Source organism: Drosophila pseudoobscura, chromosome X (genome assembly GCF_009870125.1).
Source record: "Drosophila pseudoobscura strain MV-25-SWS-2005 chromosome X, UCI_Dpse_MV25, whole genome shotgun sequence".
Classification (NCBI taxonomy): domain Eukaryota; kingdom Metazoa; phylum Arthropoda; class Insecta; order Diptera; family Drosophilidae; genus Drosophila; species Drosophila pseudoobscura.
In genome coordinates this window covers 20,792,595-20,812,145 of record NC_046683.1, presented here as the reverse complement: position 1 = coordinate 20,812,145, position 19,551 = coordinate 20,792,595, and the positions used below count along the sequence as shown (strand labels likewise).

At 42.4% G+C, this 19,551-nt stretch overlaps 1 protein-coding gene across 1 annotated transcript; it reads right to left on the bottom strand.

Moving 5' to 3' along the window:
* Positions 1-6,712: 6,712 nt before the first annotated feature.
* On the bottom strand, positions 6,713-10,014 carry LOC6898464 (uncharacterized). The gene is made up of 2 exons (XM_002138471.3): positions 9,114-10,014; positions 6,713-9,062 (listed from the first exon to the last, which is right to left on the bottom strand). The coding sequence occupies exons 1-2, from the start codon at positions 9,858-9,860 to the stop codon at positions 6,819-6,821; spliced, it is 2,991 nt and encodes a 996-aa protein (XP_002138507.2). The 5' UTR covers positions 9,861-10,014; the 3' UTR covers positions 6,713-6,818.
* Positions 10,015-19,551: the final 9,537 nt, after the last annotated feature.

Genomic DNA, 19,551 nt, shown 5'->3' with positions numbered 1-19,551 from the left:
TCACAACGAGAGGATAATATGTAATCGCAATGATTTTCTGTAGATCAGTAGATAGTAATAGATACAAGCTCGACTGGAAATTGATCATAGAGGATAGAGTAAAGAAGGCCACAGTGGCCCTCTATACTTGCAGAAAAGCCATCGGACTAAAATGGGGAATGACCCCTTATATAGTTCGGTGGCTTTACACCGCCATCATACGACCGATCATGCTCTTTGAAGTGGTGGTATGGAGGCCAGCCTTAGACAAAAGGACATGCTTCAATAAACTGAGCAGAGTTCAACGCATGGCAGAGCTATGCATAACCGGCGGGCTACGCACTACTCCAGGGGAAGCCCTGGATACTGTGCTGGACCTTCTCCCTCTACAGAATGAGAGAAGCTGTGGAAAGCGTCCGCGGTTGGGCACTCAGGAATCCTAACGAGACTCTCGCAATTACCAGAGAGGACAGAATACTGTACCCCTAGTGATCACCTCTCGTCGCCTTTCCAGGTAGCAATCCCATCCAGGGAGGACTGGGAGATGTGCGAACCGGGACCTGCAAATGCGGTCCACTTTTACACTGATGGCTTAAAGTTAGACGGCCGCGTGGGAGGCGATGTCAACTTTAGCGAGATAAACGTCAGTCATGGATTCAGGCTCCCGGATCACTGCAGTGTGTTCCAAGCGTAAAAATCTGTTCTCCTGTGAAATATCGAGATCGAAAAAGCGCTCGGCGGAGCTATATAGACTCAGTAGAGCACAATTCTCTGCAGTTACCCGAGTAATAACGGGACACTGGCAGATAGGCACTCACGCCTCTAGGCTGTCAATCCCTCACAATGACTTCTGCAGGAATTGTCGCGATGAGGAAGAGGGGGAATCGCTCTCCCACCTCTTCTGTCATTGCCCGGCCCTTGGAAATCGTCGTCTTCGGTTTCTCGGGGCCCCTTTCCTCACGGTCATTTCGGACCTTTCCGAATCAAACCTGGGACTTTGTGTAAATTCATCCAAGCCTCCGGATGGGACTACCCCTAACATAACCTAACGTAATTCTGTAATCTCTATACTTTTCATACATACCTCATATTTTAATGTGTCGACTATTTTGGAAACTGTTTGGCTGTGTTACTCGAATAACCTAAAATAATTCGCGAATCTCAAAAGATTTCTGTTTCCTGCAGCGTTTTAATAAATTCATCTGGGATTCGAGAATCGGTTCTGTGGTATCGGATCGGAGAATGAATTTAGGTCATTTAGGCTATTCCGGCTTTTGACTCTGTCTCCCAATTCGTGAGAGCAATGTGAATATGAATGTTATCTCGATTGTATGGGATCAGGGTCCTTTCGAATTCCATTTTCACCACTAAACAGAAAGCACAAGTTAAATTGCCCTGATATGGGTGTCAAGTTTATGTTAATGCATCAATAAGTCATATATTTTGTTCCCCCTTTTTGAATTAAGATTTGTTTTGTTGTTTAAAAAGCCGTTTACTTATCTTGAGATATATTTATTATCTTGTTTACTTATCTGATTATCTTAAGATATCTTGCGGTTTGTGAAAAGGGGAGCTCCAATTTATGTGATTTCATAAGTAAATCGGAAAACTTTTGTGAAAATGAAAGACGGAGCCTGGTCTTGATAGCTTATTTTAATAAGCATTTGATATACACCACTTATAATATATCCATATAAACTTATTTTTGCATGTTGTTGGGAACCCTTTTGCACAGGTTTAAATATATCGCACATTAACGGAACAGCTTTTCGCCAATGAAAATCGTAAAAAATTTTCATCAAACCGATAAAAATCCATTTCGAAACATGTTGCTGCAGCAACATGTTCTTGCTTGACCATGTGCCGAGAAAACGAGCATGGGCAACATTCTGCCTACCCTTGGAAGACGGATTATAGAGTTAAGGAAATTTTGGTCCTCCCAGGCTCCAATGAAGGCAGAAACTAGTCAGTCTCTGTTTTAAAGCTATCCGAACAATATTTCAAACTTTATAGCTCTCTTATGGCGACCAAGAATAGGTATCGGGATATATAGAATATATACACAGGAAACTAATCAAATGCATGATGCATGAATACGCCTAGAACATATCAATTTGAGAAATCTCTATTAATAACGCTTTATAGATAGCTAAAAACAGTTTAACAGTATCTTCATATTAAATTGTCGAAATAGGGTATACATATGTTCCCGTTGATAAGCAACAAGTCTTCAAATACCAGCAACATTGTCGTTTTTGTTTAACTTTTTTGTTTAAACCTTGTTTTAGTCAAAGTACAATAAATGGGAGTACTTAAAAGTAGTTAATCTTGTAGACAATTTTTTTATGAATGAGATAAAACTATGTGGGCAGAATTTTAGTTAGCCAGCAGTATTCAACGGAATATCAAAATTGAGCAATACGAACTATCACTTTCTTTAGACAAAATCTAATAAGAGCAAGTATTGAAAATAAACCAGCTCAACTTGAACTTTTAGGGTTTCCGCCCAACCTCCTAAAATGGATTTCTAGCTATCTTTGTTCCAGGTCTCAAAGAGTCCTCTTCAAAAACTCACTCTCTTTACCAGTAAAGGTTTCCTCGGGAGTTCCACAGGGCAGCCATCGAGGCCCCTTACTCTTCACACTCTTTATTAATGACTTGCCTTCAGTATTAACACACTCTCGAGTACTTATGTATGCGGATGATGTTAAACTCTGTGTCCAGTACAAGGACATTTCATTTCATTCTCGCTTGCAATCTGATCTCAATAGCTTTCAGTCATGGTGTTGTGCAAACTTGTTACACCTTAATGCCTCGAAATGCAAAGTTGTGACATTTCATCGTTCTAACCCTTTGTTGGCTCCCTACACCCTATTTGGTGGTTCTCTTGAGAGAATTACCCTGGTGGATGATCTGGGTGTTATGTTAGACCCCAAGTTAAAGTTTTTCGAACACATTTCTACAATGGTAAATAAGGCCATGGGCGGGCTTGGGTTTATAAAGAGGTGGTCAAAGAAATTTGACGACCCCTATATAACAAAGACTCTCTATACTACGCTAGTTTGTCCGATTTTAGAATACGGCTCCTGTGTATGGTGCCCTCAGTACAAAGTACACCACGACGGTATAGAATCAGTACAGAACAACTTTTTACTCTTTGCTCTGCGGGGCCTTGACTGGGATGCGGGTGTAAGACTCCCATCTTACTCTAGTAGACTACTATTAGTAAACCTCCCATCCTTAGTTAACCGTAGAAAAATGCTTGGTGTGATATTTGTGCACAACTTGATCAGCGGTGACATAGACAGCACTGATCTGTTGAGCCGCATAAACTTCACGATTCCTATTAGACTTACTAGAAATTTTATACCGTTGTTCCTTCCACTTTGTAGATCGAATTATTCCTTGCATGAACCGTTTAGGGTCTTATGCTCGGATTATAATTCCCTCTACCATATTATATCCACCACTAATTCTCTTCCTCTTATTAAATTACTAATCCTTACACACCTTTCTAGTAATTAGTAATTGTAGTGGTATTTGTATTTTGATTGCATGCTTAGTTTCTTAGTAAGTTTAGTGCTAATTTTCCTCGAAGGTTAGTCTAATATCTATCTTTCTTGCATGCTCGCGTTTGGTTCGGCTACGCACCGCGCGTCATGCGGCAGCGCCCCTCGGTCGGTTGGGCGGGAGGAGGGCTGCGTTTTGCCTGGGATCCGCGCGTAACAGCCTTCTGCTGGTTTCACACGGGCCACTTGACGGTGCAGTAACTGCATCGCCTCTTGAAAGATGCAGTCATTGCATGTCAGCGTCCAAGAAAAAAATTCCGGAACTACAGGCGGACAAACTGGACTCCCTGAGACTCCACCTGAGGACGAGATTTCCAGGGAGGCCACGACTCATCTCGTTAAAACATTTACCGACGCCTGCAATGAGGCGCTCGTTAAATCCGGAAGAGGCCGGAAGAAACCTGAATGGTGGACTCCTTAACTGGAGGAACTCCGGAAAGCCTCCCGGAGACTCTTGAACACAGCTACGGCTGAGGACGTTGAGCGGAACTGGGCCGAATACACGGCCAGTCTGTCAACCTACAACAAAGAACTTAGAAAATCCAAACGCGACTCCTGGCATAAGTTCTGCAGCGAAATCGAGACTAACTCAAAGACAACACCCACCCTGGGCACCTGAAGAACACCGACCAGTCTTGGACTACGTCCAGCGATGAGTCGCTAAATCTTCTCCTAAATACTCACTTCCCTGGCTGCGATGATAACAGACCCAACTACTTCCCGCCTCCTTCTGTCGTCTCAAATGCCATCCAGAGCCTGCTAAGCCAGGAGAACATTTCCTGTGCGATCAGAAGCTTTAAACCTTACAAGTCTGCGGGGCCAGACTAAAAAACTGCGAAAATTGTTGTTATCTATCTTTTTTGTGCATCTAAATGTCTATCACGATATAAATCAGCAGAAGCGAATGATAATATTTTTGATAGCTTCGAAATTTCGCCTGATCCAGCTCGAAGGCCAGAAATAGACTATCAGAAAAAAAGAACATTTAATTCCGTCTTGTCATTTCACCATCAAGCTTTTCACGAGAAAATTGGAGAATGGTGAGAAAGTGAGGAGAAGATGGCTTACCTACTTGAAAAGTGAGGACAAGGTTTTTTGTTTTTGCTGCAATCTTTTGTTTTTACCGGAAAACCATCGTCATTAACAACAACTGGTTTTTAAGATTCGAAACAGGTCCTTGAACGCCTGCGTGAGTGCGAAACATCTGCTGAGCATGTCATTTCATATTTAAAATGGTTGGAGTGTGAATTTCGATTGAAGTTAAATCAGGAAATAGATGTAAAACAACAAATGTTGCTTAATGAAAAAATATATCATTAAAAGCGCGTTTTAAAACACCTGAAGTAACCATGTAGCTTGCCCAACACAATCTAGCATTTTCGGGGCTTATCGGGAAAACATTGCGGGCAGAATAGCAGAAATTTCTTGCGCCTCGTGGAGCTGATAGGAAAGATCGACGACTTCATGCGTGAGCACATATGTAGGAAGAGTATCGAAGAAATAATTAAACGACCGTTATTGTGGTTAAAATGATTCAAGAGGAGTTGATAAATCATCTGACAAACGACGTTTTGGTAGAACAGCTGAGATTATAGAAAATGCGCTATACTACCCAATTATCCTTGATTGCATTCCTGACAAATAACATTTACTTTGAGACTTGCGAGTGTCGACGATAATAAGGTAAGCATCAAATAGTATTTTCAAGAATTCATAATTACGTCTTCATTGACAGCGGATGGACTAACGGGACTAATCTTATGCTCAAAACTCTTGAAGACAACAACCTCAATATCAATAGACCTGAGGTTTTAAAATTGATTAATATTTTTTTTGTTTCTAGGTTTAGTTATTATACCCGATACTCAAAATGAGTATTGGGGTATATTAGATTTGTGGTGAAAATGGATGTGTGCAACGTCCAGAAGGAATCGTTTCCGACCCCATAAAAAAAATATATATTCTTGATCAGCATCAATAGCCGAGTCGATTGAGCCCTGTCTGTCTGTCCGTACCCTTCAGCGCCTAGTGCTCAAAGACTATAAGAGCTGCTACAAGAATATTTCAAAACTTTGCCCCGCCCACTTCCGCCCCCACAAAGGGCGAAAATATCTTTGTCGTGTCGTTTAATACTAGCGGCGTCTGACGGAGGAGAGCCATACTGACTTAGTATCGGGAATAACTGTAGAGTTGCGGTGTCCGCAGCAACTCACAACGTTCCCCCCCGTTTTTTAATTTGTGTGATGACGAGAAAAAATACCAGAACAAAAAGAAACACATATTTCCATTCTGTACCATAATCTACCATTAAAAGGAAGATAACTTACCTGTGGGATCTGCTACTTATACATAGCTTTACTGACAAACAAGTCTATCCGACCTCAAGGTATTAGACTAAAAATGGAACATTTTTCCATTTTGTGTTAGAGGTATCATTTTATCATCATTATATCATTTTAGAGGTATTGGATTGAACAAATTATATGATATAGTTTATAGAGAAATTGACTTGCGAAAATCCTCTAAACAAGCACTCCACGAGGATAGCAACTGGGCGTGTCCATTGCCCCTAAAAACTATTAATATTTTGGCATGCTATTGTCAGAAATAATGCAGTGCCTAACTAAGGCTGGTCCAGCGTTCCTCCTCCCCGACCTCCGCATTCCTTAGGCCCTTGGCAAGGTCCCTCTCGTTGGACTCATAGCCGCCCTACACCACAGACATCGCGGCCTTTAGCTCCGTCTTGAGGTCCTCGTCAAATGCAGCAAAATGCAAAATCTGGATCAATCTCGGCTGGCTTACCCTTGGCGTCAGACTCAAAGGGTAATATGGTTTCTTTTTCATAGCAAAGTCGGCGTGTGATACCCGCCTGTTTGCTAGCTTAGTTTTTGTCCGCTTGGCCTGCTGAACTTGTGGATGGGTTTCTTCGTAGAGTGTTGCAGCTTTGACTTGCTAGGCTGCCTTTCCCGAGCTACTACCTTTGGCTGCCTGGTATGTCTCGAATTGAGTTGTACAATTAAAATACTTGACAGTTCTTGCCTAATAAATGGGAATTATGCCCGTTTTCCTCGTCTATTTATGTACCTGGTGCTATCATATCAAGCACTTGCTTGTGAAAAATTGTTCACAAATTATAAAATTGTAGGTACGACAATGTTCATGAAAAAGATGTAGATTTTGTGTATCAGAGTTTTTCTCACTAAAGGGACTGAAACTAAGTATGCTTAGGACACAGATGGTTTATTCTATGCGGAATAAAAAATACTGATGCTAAGAGTCTCTTAAAATGTCCAGCTCCTCAATCATGGCGTATATGCGCAGCTGCTTCTCGATCATTACATCCTGCAGGTGTCCCAGCTCCTGTGGAACATACATGGCCCCATCCATGTAGAGGGCCTTGTCCCATGGGCACTCGTCTAGGGCGGTCAGGAGGACCTCTTTGCTTCGATCAAAGCTGGTGTACTTGTCGGAAAGACAGCGGAGGTAGCAGCGCCAGTAGAGTGAGTTCCGCCTGAGGATCTGGTACTGCTCGGCTTCGATCTCCGATCGATTCACATTCGTCGGTAGAAAAGTCTCGAACACGTGAATCACCCGATTCCGTGCCGCTATCTCGAAGGCGACATTAAGATGAGGCACCTCCTGACCCACGGCAGCATCCTCAGATTGCTTCAAGCTAAGAACATAGCGGCAACGTGCAGCCAACACCAGATGGAGAACGGACAAGATGCCGCCCTTGGTGCGTATAAAGCGGGCTCGCTGCTTGTACCAGGGCAGCTTGTCAAAGTTTGCCCAGCGTCCGAGCAGGGCCATGTTGCGCGGGAACTCCTCCAATCCTTGCTCCACCAACTGCACTAGTTGCCTGCTGCTTCTTACAGTTGTTGGCTCCGTGGAGTCTTTGCCCACCATAGAGCTTGGAACCTGCAGAACTACCATGTACAACTCCAGCAGCTGCTCTCGCATGAACCGATGTCGCTCGCTGGTCAGGGCTTTCTCTCGGCTGAACTGGTCCTTTAGAAGACCGTGAAGGAGTTGATCAGCTTCGTCGGCACGGCTCAACAAGCACAGGGTTAGGCAGTGGCAGCGCAGCCCGAGCAGCAGCTTATTGGACGAAAAGAACTCCTCTAGAGCCATATTCGGGGGCGCGGCAATGAGTAGTTCAAGCTCCATCTGGATTACATTCATGCTGTTCTGAAGGGCCGCGGACTTATCAGCACTGTCTTCCGGATCAATAGGTGCATGCTTTTGCAGGCATACGCATATGAGCATTTCGAGGGCTTTCTTACGATCATTGCGCGAGATAAGCATCTCGGCGTAGATGACGTAGACGTGCATGAGATCTGGATTGTCGAGACTCTCATTGGAGCTCCTTTGCCAGTCGACTACGTGTTGGAACACGTTAAACGCTGGCGACGGATCGTTGTTCCAGTCCAGGGCCTCGAACTCGAACATGGCCAGCTCCGTGAAGAAACGGGCCACGTGACGATTCTCCTCCAGGCGCAGCAGCTGTCGGATGCGGTGTCGGACCTCCTTCAGGTACGCTTCGGTTAGCTTTTTCATGAGTTTGCGAATGACCAAGAGAAGCCGCTTGAACCGGAACCACAGCAGAATAAAAATTCTACGTGAGTTCTCCTCATGGGCAAAGGCCTCGCTACACTTGAGAAGCAGGCCGGAGACGGTATCCTCGTAGAGGTCGCTGCCTAAGAAGTGCGGCATAAAGCTGGGCGTTACACTCATTTCTCGAGCCAGGTTGAGCAAGGCCACCGAGAAGTTACCGGTATGCTTGACGGAAGAGGTGTATGTGTGACGATCTGCCAGAACGGCCAGCATCATCTCGATCGCTTCTGACTCTCCAATCTGCTTGATCCGCGTGCACAAGCGATCAGCAAGACAGTGGCTGCGCACGACGGGAATCTTGGTCACCTGCACGATCAGCAAATATAGATGCAGGCGATTGGTTTGCGACTTCAGCGGGTAGACATAGGAGCAGACATCTGCGCTGAACACTAGGCGCTCCGTATCGATCCCTTCATCTATTCCGGAGTTACCCCCCAGGGCAGGGTAGGGCAGATAGCAGTACGCCTGACGGAGCAGCTCTACGCGTGTCCATATCTCCGGGAGCGGCATGCCAGACTCCAGCACCACCTCCTCGAACTCAATAAGTGTATTCTCGCGTTCCGCCTCTGCAACCAGGCAGTCCACCTCCAGCCCCATCACATTCATTTCCAGAGCCATCTTCAGCATGGCGAACATCCGGTTGCTGTGGCCCATCTGGCGCAGGAAGAGTGCACAGTTGTAAAACAATTTGAGCATTATGGGGTCTGTGTCGAGGGTGTCAAACTTTTTGGTGGTATCCGTATGGCCAAGGTGCATGCGTCGCATGCTGTTTTCGTAGATGCGCAAAACATCATTAGCATTGCATCTGGCCATGGTACCCTGGGTGGCCATGATCAGGGCCGTCCACAGTGTGTACTCGAAGGGATTTCGTTCGAGCAATTGCTCAATTAACAGAGCGACCTAAAAAAGGAATAGTATTACTCTACAGCTGGTTTCCATGGCACTACTCACCTGACTGGCCGGATAGGTGGCAGAGGCCGTCTCGATGTACAGCTGGAGAAGCTCCTCGTTAGATGTATGCTGCTCGAGGGCTAGTTTCAGCGAGTGCAACTGCTGCTCGGAGACGGCCAGGCGATTGGCCCTATCCGGATTACGGCCCAGGAGCTTGTGCTGCCGTATCCAGTGCTCCAATTGCTGGGGTTCCCTGGCAACCAGCACCCTGCACTCATTAAGCTCCGCCTGCAAATCGTCAATCTCCTCCGGCGACACTTTGCACTCTTTCGCGACATTTTTGCCATAGCGGCAGCTCTTCCAATCGACCTTCCGGCGGTGTACAATCCAATGAAAGTTCTGACTTGCATCCCAAAGCCGACCAAGCTTTAATTTGTAGCGGGGACGGGAGAGACGAGCCAGGCTCTTGATTGTCAGGTAACTGGGATTGTTCTGCTTGTCCACATAGAAGCCATCGCTGGCATCGAACTCCAAACGACGTAAGGGAATTCTTTCTTTCTGTTCCGGCGGCTGTGGGCTGCCCTCTCTCGAAGTGTCCTCATCCTCGCTGGAGGTATCTAATGGCGATGTGGTTTTTTCAGCAGCTATCGCATGATTCTCCAGATCGAAACTTTTGTTGTTTTTCCAGCCCTCCGTTGTGACTTTATATCCGTCTGAGAATGTAGCTGCCTGTGTGGTTCCTTCAGTCGTTGTTTCTTTAACGGCTGGAGGCGGTTTCGATCCGCCATAGGCAGGAAACAGTGACATTTTCACTAAATAGGCACTAATTAATATTTATTATAATAGCTTTGCTTTGCATCTATTGCAATAAATGACAAAAACAATAAAATAAATACAGCTGTGGCGGCAAAATAACAGAGCTGGCGAAACATCGATTGTAACGTCAATGTCATCGATGTTTTTATAAATATCGATGTTTGTGCAATCTACATTTATAGGCCACTAACATTAGTTACTTGTCGATAGTTGAGTCACTAGCCATGCATTATATAGATATGCCAGTTCATGCAACGAACTCTTCGAAATGCACATCGAACTCGGAAAACTGAGTCCCAGGGTCTTCGGCTCTGGCTACCTTCGCGGAGGTAGAACCAGCCAGAAGAGCCATGTTTTGTATCTGTTAGTATAACACGCACAATATGTTTTCACAAAAAGATGGGATTGTATGCTTTTTTCGTTTTCAAAGTTCTGATGCTGGTTTGATTTCTGGTTTTTGTTGTTGCTCCAGCATATTTGAGTGTATGGATGCGAACGCATTCTCACGTACTTTGCGTGTGTGTTATTGTATTGCTGGCCGCTATAACTATTATTTGAGTTTGGTTTTTGTTTTGAATCGATACATATCTACTTATTTGGTTAGTAATATGGTTAGTCGAAAGATCAAATTAGTTAAGTATTTTTTTTAAGCATTTTATCTATATTTTAACTTTTCGCAAGTCATAATTTTTTCAATATTTCAACCATAGTGTAAACAGAGAGTAACAATTGGGAGAAGCTAACGAGAAAGCGCCAGCGGTCTAAGCAATTAAATAATAAAGACAAATTGAATTTCAATAGGGCAGTCAATGATATAGCGGATTATATGTATATTATAATTTATTAATTCTATACCTGGTACCCATTTTATTTTTTAATGCTAATTATATAGACATTCCAAACATGTTTATTGCATGTTTAAAAACGGGCTTTACCGGTCTTGTACACTTCTAGTATTAAATATGAAATAAGCGTGTAATTTTCATCCCGCTTAGCCGACGGTCACACTATAATTAAATTGTTATAATGAGGCTGTAGAAACATCGATGTTCGCGACTAGCGATGTTTCCCTTTTTTTTAAATCAAAAATTTACAAAAAAAAAAGTGCCTGCCCTGCTGGACTTTTTAATATATTTATATAATATATAGCATATAAAATGTTTTCTGTTGTGCTTCCAGAATATTTTAATGCATGGGTGCACATGTATTCTGACGAACTTTGTGTGTTGTTATGGTATTGATGCCCGCTAGAACTAAAGCTTGACTTTGGTTTTTGTTTGAGTCTTCAGCTTATTGATGAACTGATCTGATCGAAACTAACTAAACAAAGCATGGCCAGGGCGGGTGTGGGAGCGATACACTTGGGCGAGGAATATAAAATAAAAGCTGTTATTTATTTGATTTATGCCACAAAATATGAAATATTGCAGTATTATAATTGCCCATATACATATATCATTATTTTGGCCATGTTGTTTATAAATGATACACATATTATGTAAACGACGTCGGTTCTTCTTTGTTAAACGCATACAAAAAATTTATTTGAACGAAAATAATGATATATTCAAATATACGAGCTCAGGAAAAGGTAATGTGTAAGTGTTCATAAATATATCCGGTTATTACATTCGTATATTGCATGGGGGTACTCGAAATTACAGCTGTCACTCATTAAAAAAATAAAGGTGTTTTTTTCATCGGTATTTTTGCGGTATTTCTGAGGGTGATACGGTCACACTGGTGCTCTCCTCGGCAATGAACAATGAGTCGTAGTTTTGAAAGTCCTATAGAATGTGGGTATGGACAACTGGCAAGGTTTGTGCGAACCTCATGCGTGTGAGGAAAATATACCTTGAAGACAAAATCGCCGCTTTACTTCAAGGTATATTAAGCGAAGGGGTAGATTTGACCTTGCATGCGTTCTTTTTACTGCGCCGTTTTGCCTGTTGTCCATACCCTCTTTTTCCTGTCATTATGTTGCAAATGTGTAGTTACCGTGTAGTATGATTATACACGATTCTCAAAATGAGGTTAGGGGTATATTAGATTTGTGGTGAAAATGAATGTGTGTGGATCATCTATAAGGAAGCGTTTCTGACCCTGGAAAGTATATACATATATTGATCAGCATTAATAGCCGAGTCATTACCCAAGTCTGTTTGTCCGTCCCAATGAGCGCCTATTGCTCAGAGACTTTATAGTCTCTAGCTAGAGCTATGGCACAATTTAAAAGCTTCCCAAGCCCCCATTCGGAATAACTAGCAATGCATTGTTTTCCTTATAATTTTCATCCCAACTTCACAATTTTACATATGAATACCTTTACCAACCTACGCCTGCCTACCCAGCAAACCAAACGCTCACAAATGATATCACATACGAGTCAAATGCGAGACTTAACCCGACAAAACGCTCGCATTCGGACCCGCATATGTATGATAGAAATAGGATACTTCCCAGCAAACCAACTAACGTGCCTTTTGCGAGAGTTCCGCAAAATGCTCGCAAACGAGCTCGCTAGCGAGCTTGTGTACGAGCGATATGGTTTTGTGTCGCAAAACGCTCGCAAACGAGCTCGCAAGCGAGCCAAAAATGAGCTCTACTTCTTGTGTCGCAAAACGCTCGCAAACGAGCTCGCGAGCGGGAGTTTTACAATAGGAAAGTGCGCTGCGACTGTGCTGCCGGTCGAAAGCCAAAAAAAAAGCAAGCCTTCGTGTGCCTTCGGTCCGGCAATTCTCCTTCGGCTTTGTATTCATGTCTCGACAGCCAAAGCTCGCTTGCGAGCTCGTTTGCGAGCGTTTTGCGACACAAAACCATATCGCTCGTACACCAGCTCGCTTGCGAGCTCGTTTGCGAGCATCTTGCGGAACTCTCGCAAAAGGCACCTTATTCTTACGGGTAGTTATACATATATGTAATATAAAAATATATATAAATGCGCGGACAGAACTTAAAACTCGAGTTGAGTCTTAAGGGTGTATGTCAGACGAGATGGAATACAATTTTGTATACAATGAAATCGATAGAGCACAATTGGCATGACGTCGTTCAAATTTTAAATGAACAAAACGAAATGAATCGTCTCATCTAAGTTGAACTATAGCGACATTACCGCAGTCACAAATGTACTCTCTAAAATCGAGGAAATTTCGAAATTCCTGGAGGCGGACAAATATCCGACCATGCACTGGGTTATTCCCCGCATTCATGCTCTTCAAAAGTTCATAAAAGACGCTAATTCAGATAAGGATATTGAACAAAAATTGAGCTGGTCCTTGAGCATGCATATCGACTCAGTACTTTTAAAGTACATAACGAAGTACCACAGAATTGCGTTGTTTTTATTCCCTCCAGCGATCGTTTCTCACTGATGACAAAGAGAACTTAGACCTGTCGGCGACTTGTTCAAATAAATTCGAAGAGTTTCTAGCTGATTTTATCGAACCGCTTTCAGGACAGTCAGAGGAAGAAGTCTTGACAAGAGAAATAGTAGCGTACTCCAATATACGAGTAACTATGATAGACGAATTCAATGTTTTGCACTGGTGGAACGAAAACCAATTCCAGTTCCCAACATTGTACAAATTAAGCTGCAAGATATTTGCAACACCAGCATCGTCAGCTTCCTCCGAAAGAGTGTTCTCGTTAGCCAGGAACTTCATTTGTGGAAAACGAAGCTCCATATCAGGCAGCGACGACATGGTTAACAAAATTATGTTTGTAAATATAAATTAAAAAAAATATGAAATGTAATCTAAAACCAATTAAACAAAATTATTTTTCTTAGCAACATATTTTCACATTAAATATGGTTTTAACACAGTGTTCACAATGCTCAGAGTGTGCACAGTGTGCATAGTGTTCACAGTGCACAGTTCAACAATATCGACTTTGCTTGTAGAATGACAGTAGCAGCGTAGCCTTTCTGCTTTTTCTGTGATGTGTATCTAAATCATTTGCTGGGAATCGCACTCACACTGGCTTTTTTTGACAGTTCAACTGAATCATGACTCTAGCTCATACATGAGAATGTTGTCAATGTGTTTTTGTAGACAGTGTGAAATATTGATAGTGTTCGAGTAGCACACGATTCAGTTAAGCAAGATGGGATAATTTTTGGAATACTGTGCATTCATGCAGGGCTCTAATATGTATGTAAGTTAACACAATCGATCGAAAAAATATATAAAAACAAGATCAGCCGTTATACAGGGGATGTTGCCCAGCGACACCGGAGTTTTGGGTACGCAACAATGTTGCAGAATGAGCAGTGAGCGTCGGGAGTGCTGGGAACTTACTGGTAAGCAGTAAAGTAGTTCGGGGGGAGAAATCAACCGCGTCGGCCGTCGCCACGCCTATCTCAAACCGAATAAAATAAAATAAAAATTGAAAGAAATAAAATTAAAATTTGTACATAGAGTACATGTACATGTGTATAAGGAAGAATATATAAATAAATACGGACGGACTTAAAATTAGATTTTAACAATTACCTATAAATGGGGACATCTAACAAAAAAAAAGTATAGGAGTAAATAAGTTAACTAATGCTATTATGTTATATTTAAATTAATACAAATAATTGCGCTCGTAATTTGCGTGTGGCTGAGTGAGACTTTGGCACCGAATTAAAATGGCGTCGATCGTTGAGGCTGTGTTCTCTCCTCTCTTTGTTCGACGGCGGCTTCTAGTCTCTCTCTTTGTTACTTGCTCTGTTACTCTGTTGCTCTCTGTGGCTTCCTACCAAATCCCACATTCGGCCCTCCTGACATAGAGTTCGCCCCGAACTCCTTCATAAATTCGGCTACCGTAGATGTTTTAAAAGGGCCTTCTCCTTCTCCCACTCTTTGTACATCATACCGGCCGGGCTTGTGAATCTTGACTACCTTAAGGGCCCTAGAAACTTTCCCCTCAACTTCAATCCAACACCATATTGGGTCCGCCTGATTGCAACTAAGTCATTGAGCTTGTACTGCTTTACATCCTTTCTCTTTTTATCAAAGGATCGCTTATTTTCTAGCCTCTTTCCTTAACCGCTCACGCTCTTCGTCTAGCTCACCTATGAGAGACTGCTGTACCAATTCTCTCAATTCAGCTATGTCAGTTATACGCATGTCTAGTCCTGTTAGGAGTTTAAATGGGGCGACTTTGGTACTCCTAGGTTCGACATTGTTAATTATCTGTTGCACTCTACCCACGTGCCTATACCAATTTCCTGGATTTTCTAAGCTCAACTTTAAATATTTTGTGCATTCTCTCGACCTGTCCATTGCCTCTAGGTACGCCTGTAGCTATTAACAAATGTTGTATCTGCTGCTTGTCACAGTACTCTTTGAATAAGTGCGATGTGAAAGCTGCGATCAGGGACAATTCTGAATGGGTTACCAAAATAAGAACCAAACGAATTTTGAAAATGCATCAACAACTATCAATATGTGATTATATCTTTTCTTTGTAATCTCCATCGGCACGACGTGGTCTAAGTGATAGGTAACTACTTGATGGTTTATCACAAAAAATTTATTTGAACGAAAATAATGATATATTCAAATATACGAGCTCAGGAAAAGGTAATGTGTAAGTGTTCATAAATATATCCGGTTATTACATTCGTATATTGCATGGGGGTACTCGAAATTACAGCTGTCACTCATTAAAAAAATAAAGGTGTTTTTTTCATCGGTATTTTTGCGGTATTTCTGAGGGTGATACGGTCACACTGGTGCTCTCCTCGGCAATGAACAATGAGTCGTAGTTTTGAAAGTCCTATAGAATGTGGGTATGGACAACTGGCAAGGTTTGTGCGAACCTCATGCGTGTGAGGAAAATATACCTTGAAGACAAAATCGCCGCTTTACTTCAAGGTATATTAAGCGAAGGGGTAGATTTGACCTTGCATGCGTTCTTTTTACTGCGCCGTTTTGCCTGTTGTCCATACCCTCTTTTTCCTGTCATTATGTTGCAAATGTGTAGTTACCGTGTAGTATGATTATACACGATTCTCAAAATGAGGTTAGGGGTATATTAGATTTGTGGTGAAAATGAATGTGTGTGGATCATCTATAAGGAAGCGTTTCTGACCCTGGAAAGTATATACATATATTGATCAGCATTAATAGCCGAGTCATTACCCAAGTCTGTTTGTCCGTCCCAATGAGCGCCTATTGCTCAGAGACTTTATAGTCTCTAGCTAGAGCTATGGCACAATTTAAAAGCTTCCCAAGCCCCCATTCGGAATAACTAGCAATGCATTGTTTTCCTTATAATTTTCATCCCAACTTCACAATTTTACATATGAATACCTTTACCAACCTACGCCTGCCTACCCAGCAAACCAAACGCTCACAAATGATATCACATACGAGTCAAATGCGAGACTTAACCCGACAAAACGCTCGCATTCGGACCCGCATATGTATGATAGAAATAGGATACTTCCCAGCAAACCAACTAACGTGCCTTTTGCGAGAGTTCCGCAAAATGCTCGCAAACGAGCTCGCTAGCGAGCTTGTGTACGAGCGATATGGTTTTGTGTCGCAAAACGCTCGCAAACGAGCTCGCAAGCGAGCCAAAAATGAGCTCTACTTCTTGTGTCGCAAAACGCTCGCAAACGAGCTCGCGAGCGGGAGTTTTACAATAGGAAAGTGCGCTGCGACTGTGCTGCCGGTCGAAAGCCAAAAAAAAAGCAAGCCTTCGTGTGCCTTCGGTCCGGCAATTCTCCTTCGGCTTTGTATTCATGTCTCGACAGCCAAAGCTCGCTTGCGAGCTCGTTTGCGAGCGTTTTGCGACACAAAACCATATCGCTCGTACACCAGCTCGCTTGCGAGCTCGTTTGCGAGCATCTTGCGGAACTCTCGCAAAAGGCACCTTATTCTTACGGGTAGTTATACATATATGTAATATAAAAATATATATAAATGCGCAAAACTGGCTAAATATTTCAAGAGGTCCGGACAGAACTTAAAACTCGAGTTGAGTCTTAAGGGTGTATGTCAGACGAGATGGAATACAATTTTGTATACAATGAAATCGATAGAGCACAATTGGCATGACGTCGTTCAAATTTTAAATGAACAAAACGAAATGAATCGTCTCATCTAAGTTGAACTATAGCGACATTACCGCAGTCACAAATGTACTCTCTAAAATCGAGGAAATTTCGAAATTCCTGGAGGCGGACAAATATCCGACCATGCACTGGGTTATTCCCCGCATTCATGCTCTTCAAAAGTTCATAAAAGACGCTAATTCAGATAAGGATATTGAACAAAAATTGAGCTGGTCCTTGAGCATGCATATCGACTCAGTACTTTTAAAGTACATAACGAAGTACCACAGAATTGCGTTGTTTTTATTCCCTCCAGCGATCGTTTCTCACTGATGACAAAGAGAACTTAGACCTGTCGGCGACTTGTTCAAATAAATTCGAAGAGTTTCTAGCTGATTTTATCGAACCGCTTTCAGGACAGTCAGAGGAAGAAGTCTTGACAAGAGAAATAGTAGCGTACTCCAATATACGAGTAACTATGATAGACGAATTCAATGTTTTGCACTGGTGGAACGAAAACCAATTCCAGTTCCCAACATTGTACAAATTAAGCTGCAAGATATTTGCAACACCAGCATCGTCAGCTTCCTCCGAAAGAGTGTTCTCGTTAGCCAGGAACTTCATTTGTGGAAAACGAAGCTCCATATCAGGCAGCGACGACATGGTTAACAAAATTATGTTTGTAAATATAAATTAAAAAAAATATGAAATGTAATCTAAAACCAATTAAACAAAATTATTTTTCTTAGCAACATATTTTCACATTAAATATGGTTTTAACACAGTGTTCACAATGCTCAGAGTGTGCACAGTGTGCATAGTGTTCACAGTGCACAGTTCAACAATATCGACTTTGCTTGTAGAATGACAGTAGCAGCGTAGCCTTTCTGCTTTTTCTGTGATGTGTATCTAAATCATTTGCTGGGAATCGCACTCACACTGGCTTTTTTTGACAGTTCAACTGAATCATGACTCTAGCTCATACATGAGAATGTTGTCAATGTGTTTTTGTAGACAGTGTGAAATATTGATAGTGTTCGAGTAGCACACGATTCAGTTAAGCAAGATGGGATAATTTTTGGAATACTGTGCATTCATGCAGGGCTCTAATATGTATGTAAGTTAACACAATCGATCGAAAAAATATATAAAAACAAGATCAGCCGTTATACAGGGGATGTTGCCCAGCGACACCGGAGTTTTGGGTACGCAACAATGTTGCAGAATGAGCAGTGAGCGTCGGGAGTGCTGGGAACTTACTGGTAAGCAGTAAAGTAGTTCGGGGGGAGAAATCAACCGCGTCGGCCGTCGCCACGCCTATCTCAAACCGAATAAAATAAAATAAAAATTGAAAGAAATAAAATTAAAATTTGTACATAGAGTACATGTACATGTGTATAAGGAAGAATATATAAATAAATACGGACGGACTTAAAATTAGATTTTAACAATTACCTATAAATGGGGACATCTAACAAAAAAAAAGTATAGGAGTAAATAAGTTAACTAATGCTATTATGTTATATTTAAATTAATACAAATAATTGCGCTCGTAATTTGCGTGTGGCTGAGTGAGACTTTGGCACCGAATTAAAATGGCGTCGATCGTTGAGGCTGTGTTCTCTCCTCTCTTTGTTCGACGGCGGCTTCTAGTCTCTCTCTTTGTTACTTGCTCTGTTACTCTGTTGCTCTCTGTGGCTTCCTACCAAATCCCACATTCGGCCCTCCTGACATAGAGTTCGCCCCGAACTCCTTCATAAATTCGGCTACCGTAGATGTTTTAAAAGGGCCTTCTCCTTCTCCCACTCTTTGTACATCATACCGGCCGGGCTTGTGAATCTTGACTACCTTAAGGGCCCTAGAAACTTTCCCCTCAACTTCAATCCAACACCATATTGGGTCCGCCTGATTGCAACTAAGTCATTGAGCTTGTACTGCTTTACATCCTTTCTCTTTTTATCAAAGGATCGCTTATTTTCTAGCCTCTTTCCTTAACCGCTCACGCTCTTCGTCTAGCTCACCTATGAGAGACTGCTGTACCAATTCTCTCAATTCAGCTATGTCAGTTATACGCATGTCTAGTCCTGTTAGGAGTTTAAATGGGGCGACTTTGGTACTCCTAGGTTCGACATTGTTAATTATCTGTTGCACTCTACCCACGTGCCTATACCAATTTCCTGGATTTTCTAAGCTCAACTTTAAATATTTTGTGCATTCTCTCGACCTGTCCATTGCCTCTAGGTACGCCTGTAGCTATTAACAAATGTTGTATCTGCTGCTTGTCACAGTACTCTTTGAATAAGTGCGATGTGAAAGCTGCGATCAGGGGCAATTCTGAATGGGTTACCAAAATAAGAACCAAACGAATTTTGAAAATGCATCAACAACTATCAATATGTGATTATATCTTTTCTTTGTAATCTCCATCGGCACGACGTGGTCTAAGTGATAGGTAACTACTTGATGGTTTATCACCCTTGTCAATGGGAGTTAGGTACCCTTCTTGCCTGCCCGCTTTTGTATTAACTAAGATACACTGCACGCAACCGCCTACCACTCTTTATACTTTATTTCTTAGTGGAGGGATAAAGTAAGATTTCTCTACCAGATCCTGTTGCCATTTGAGATGGA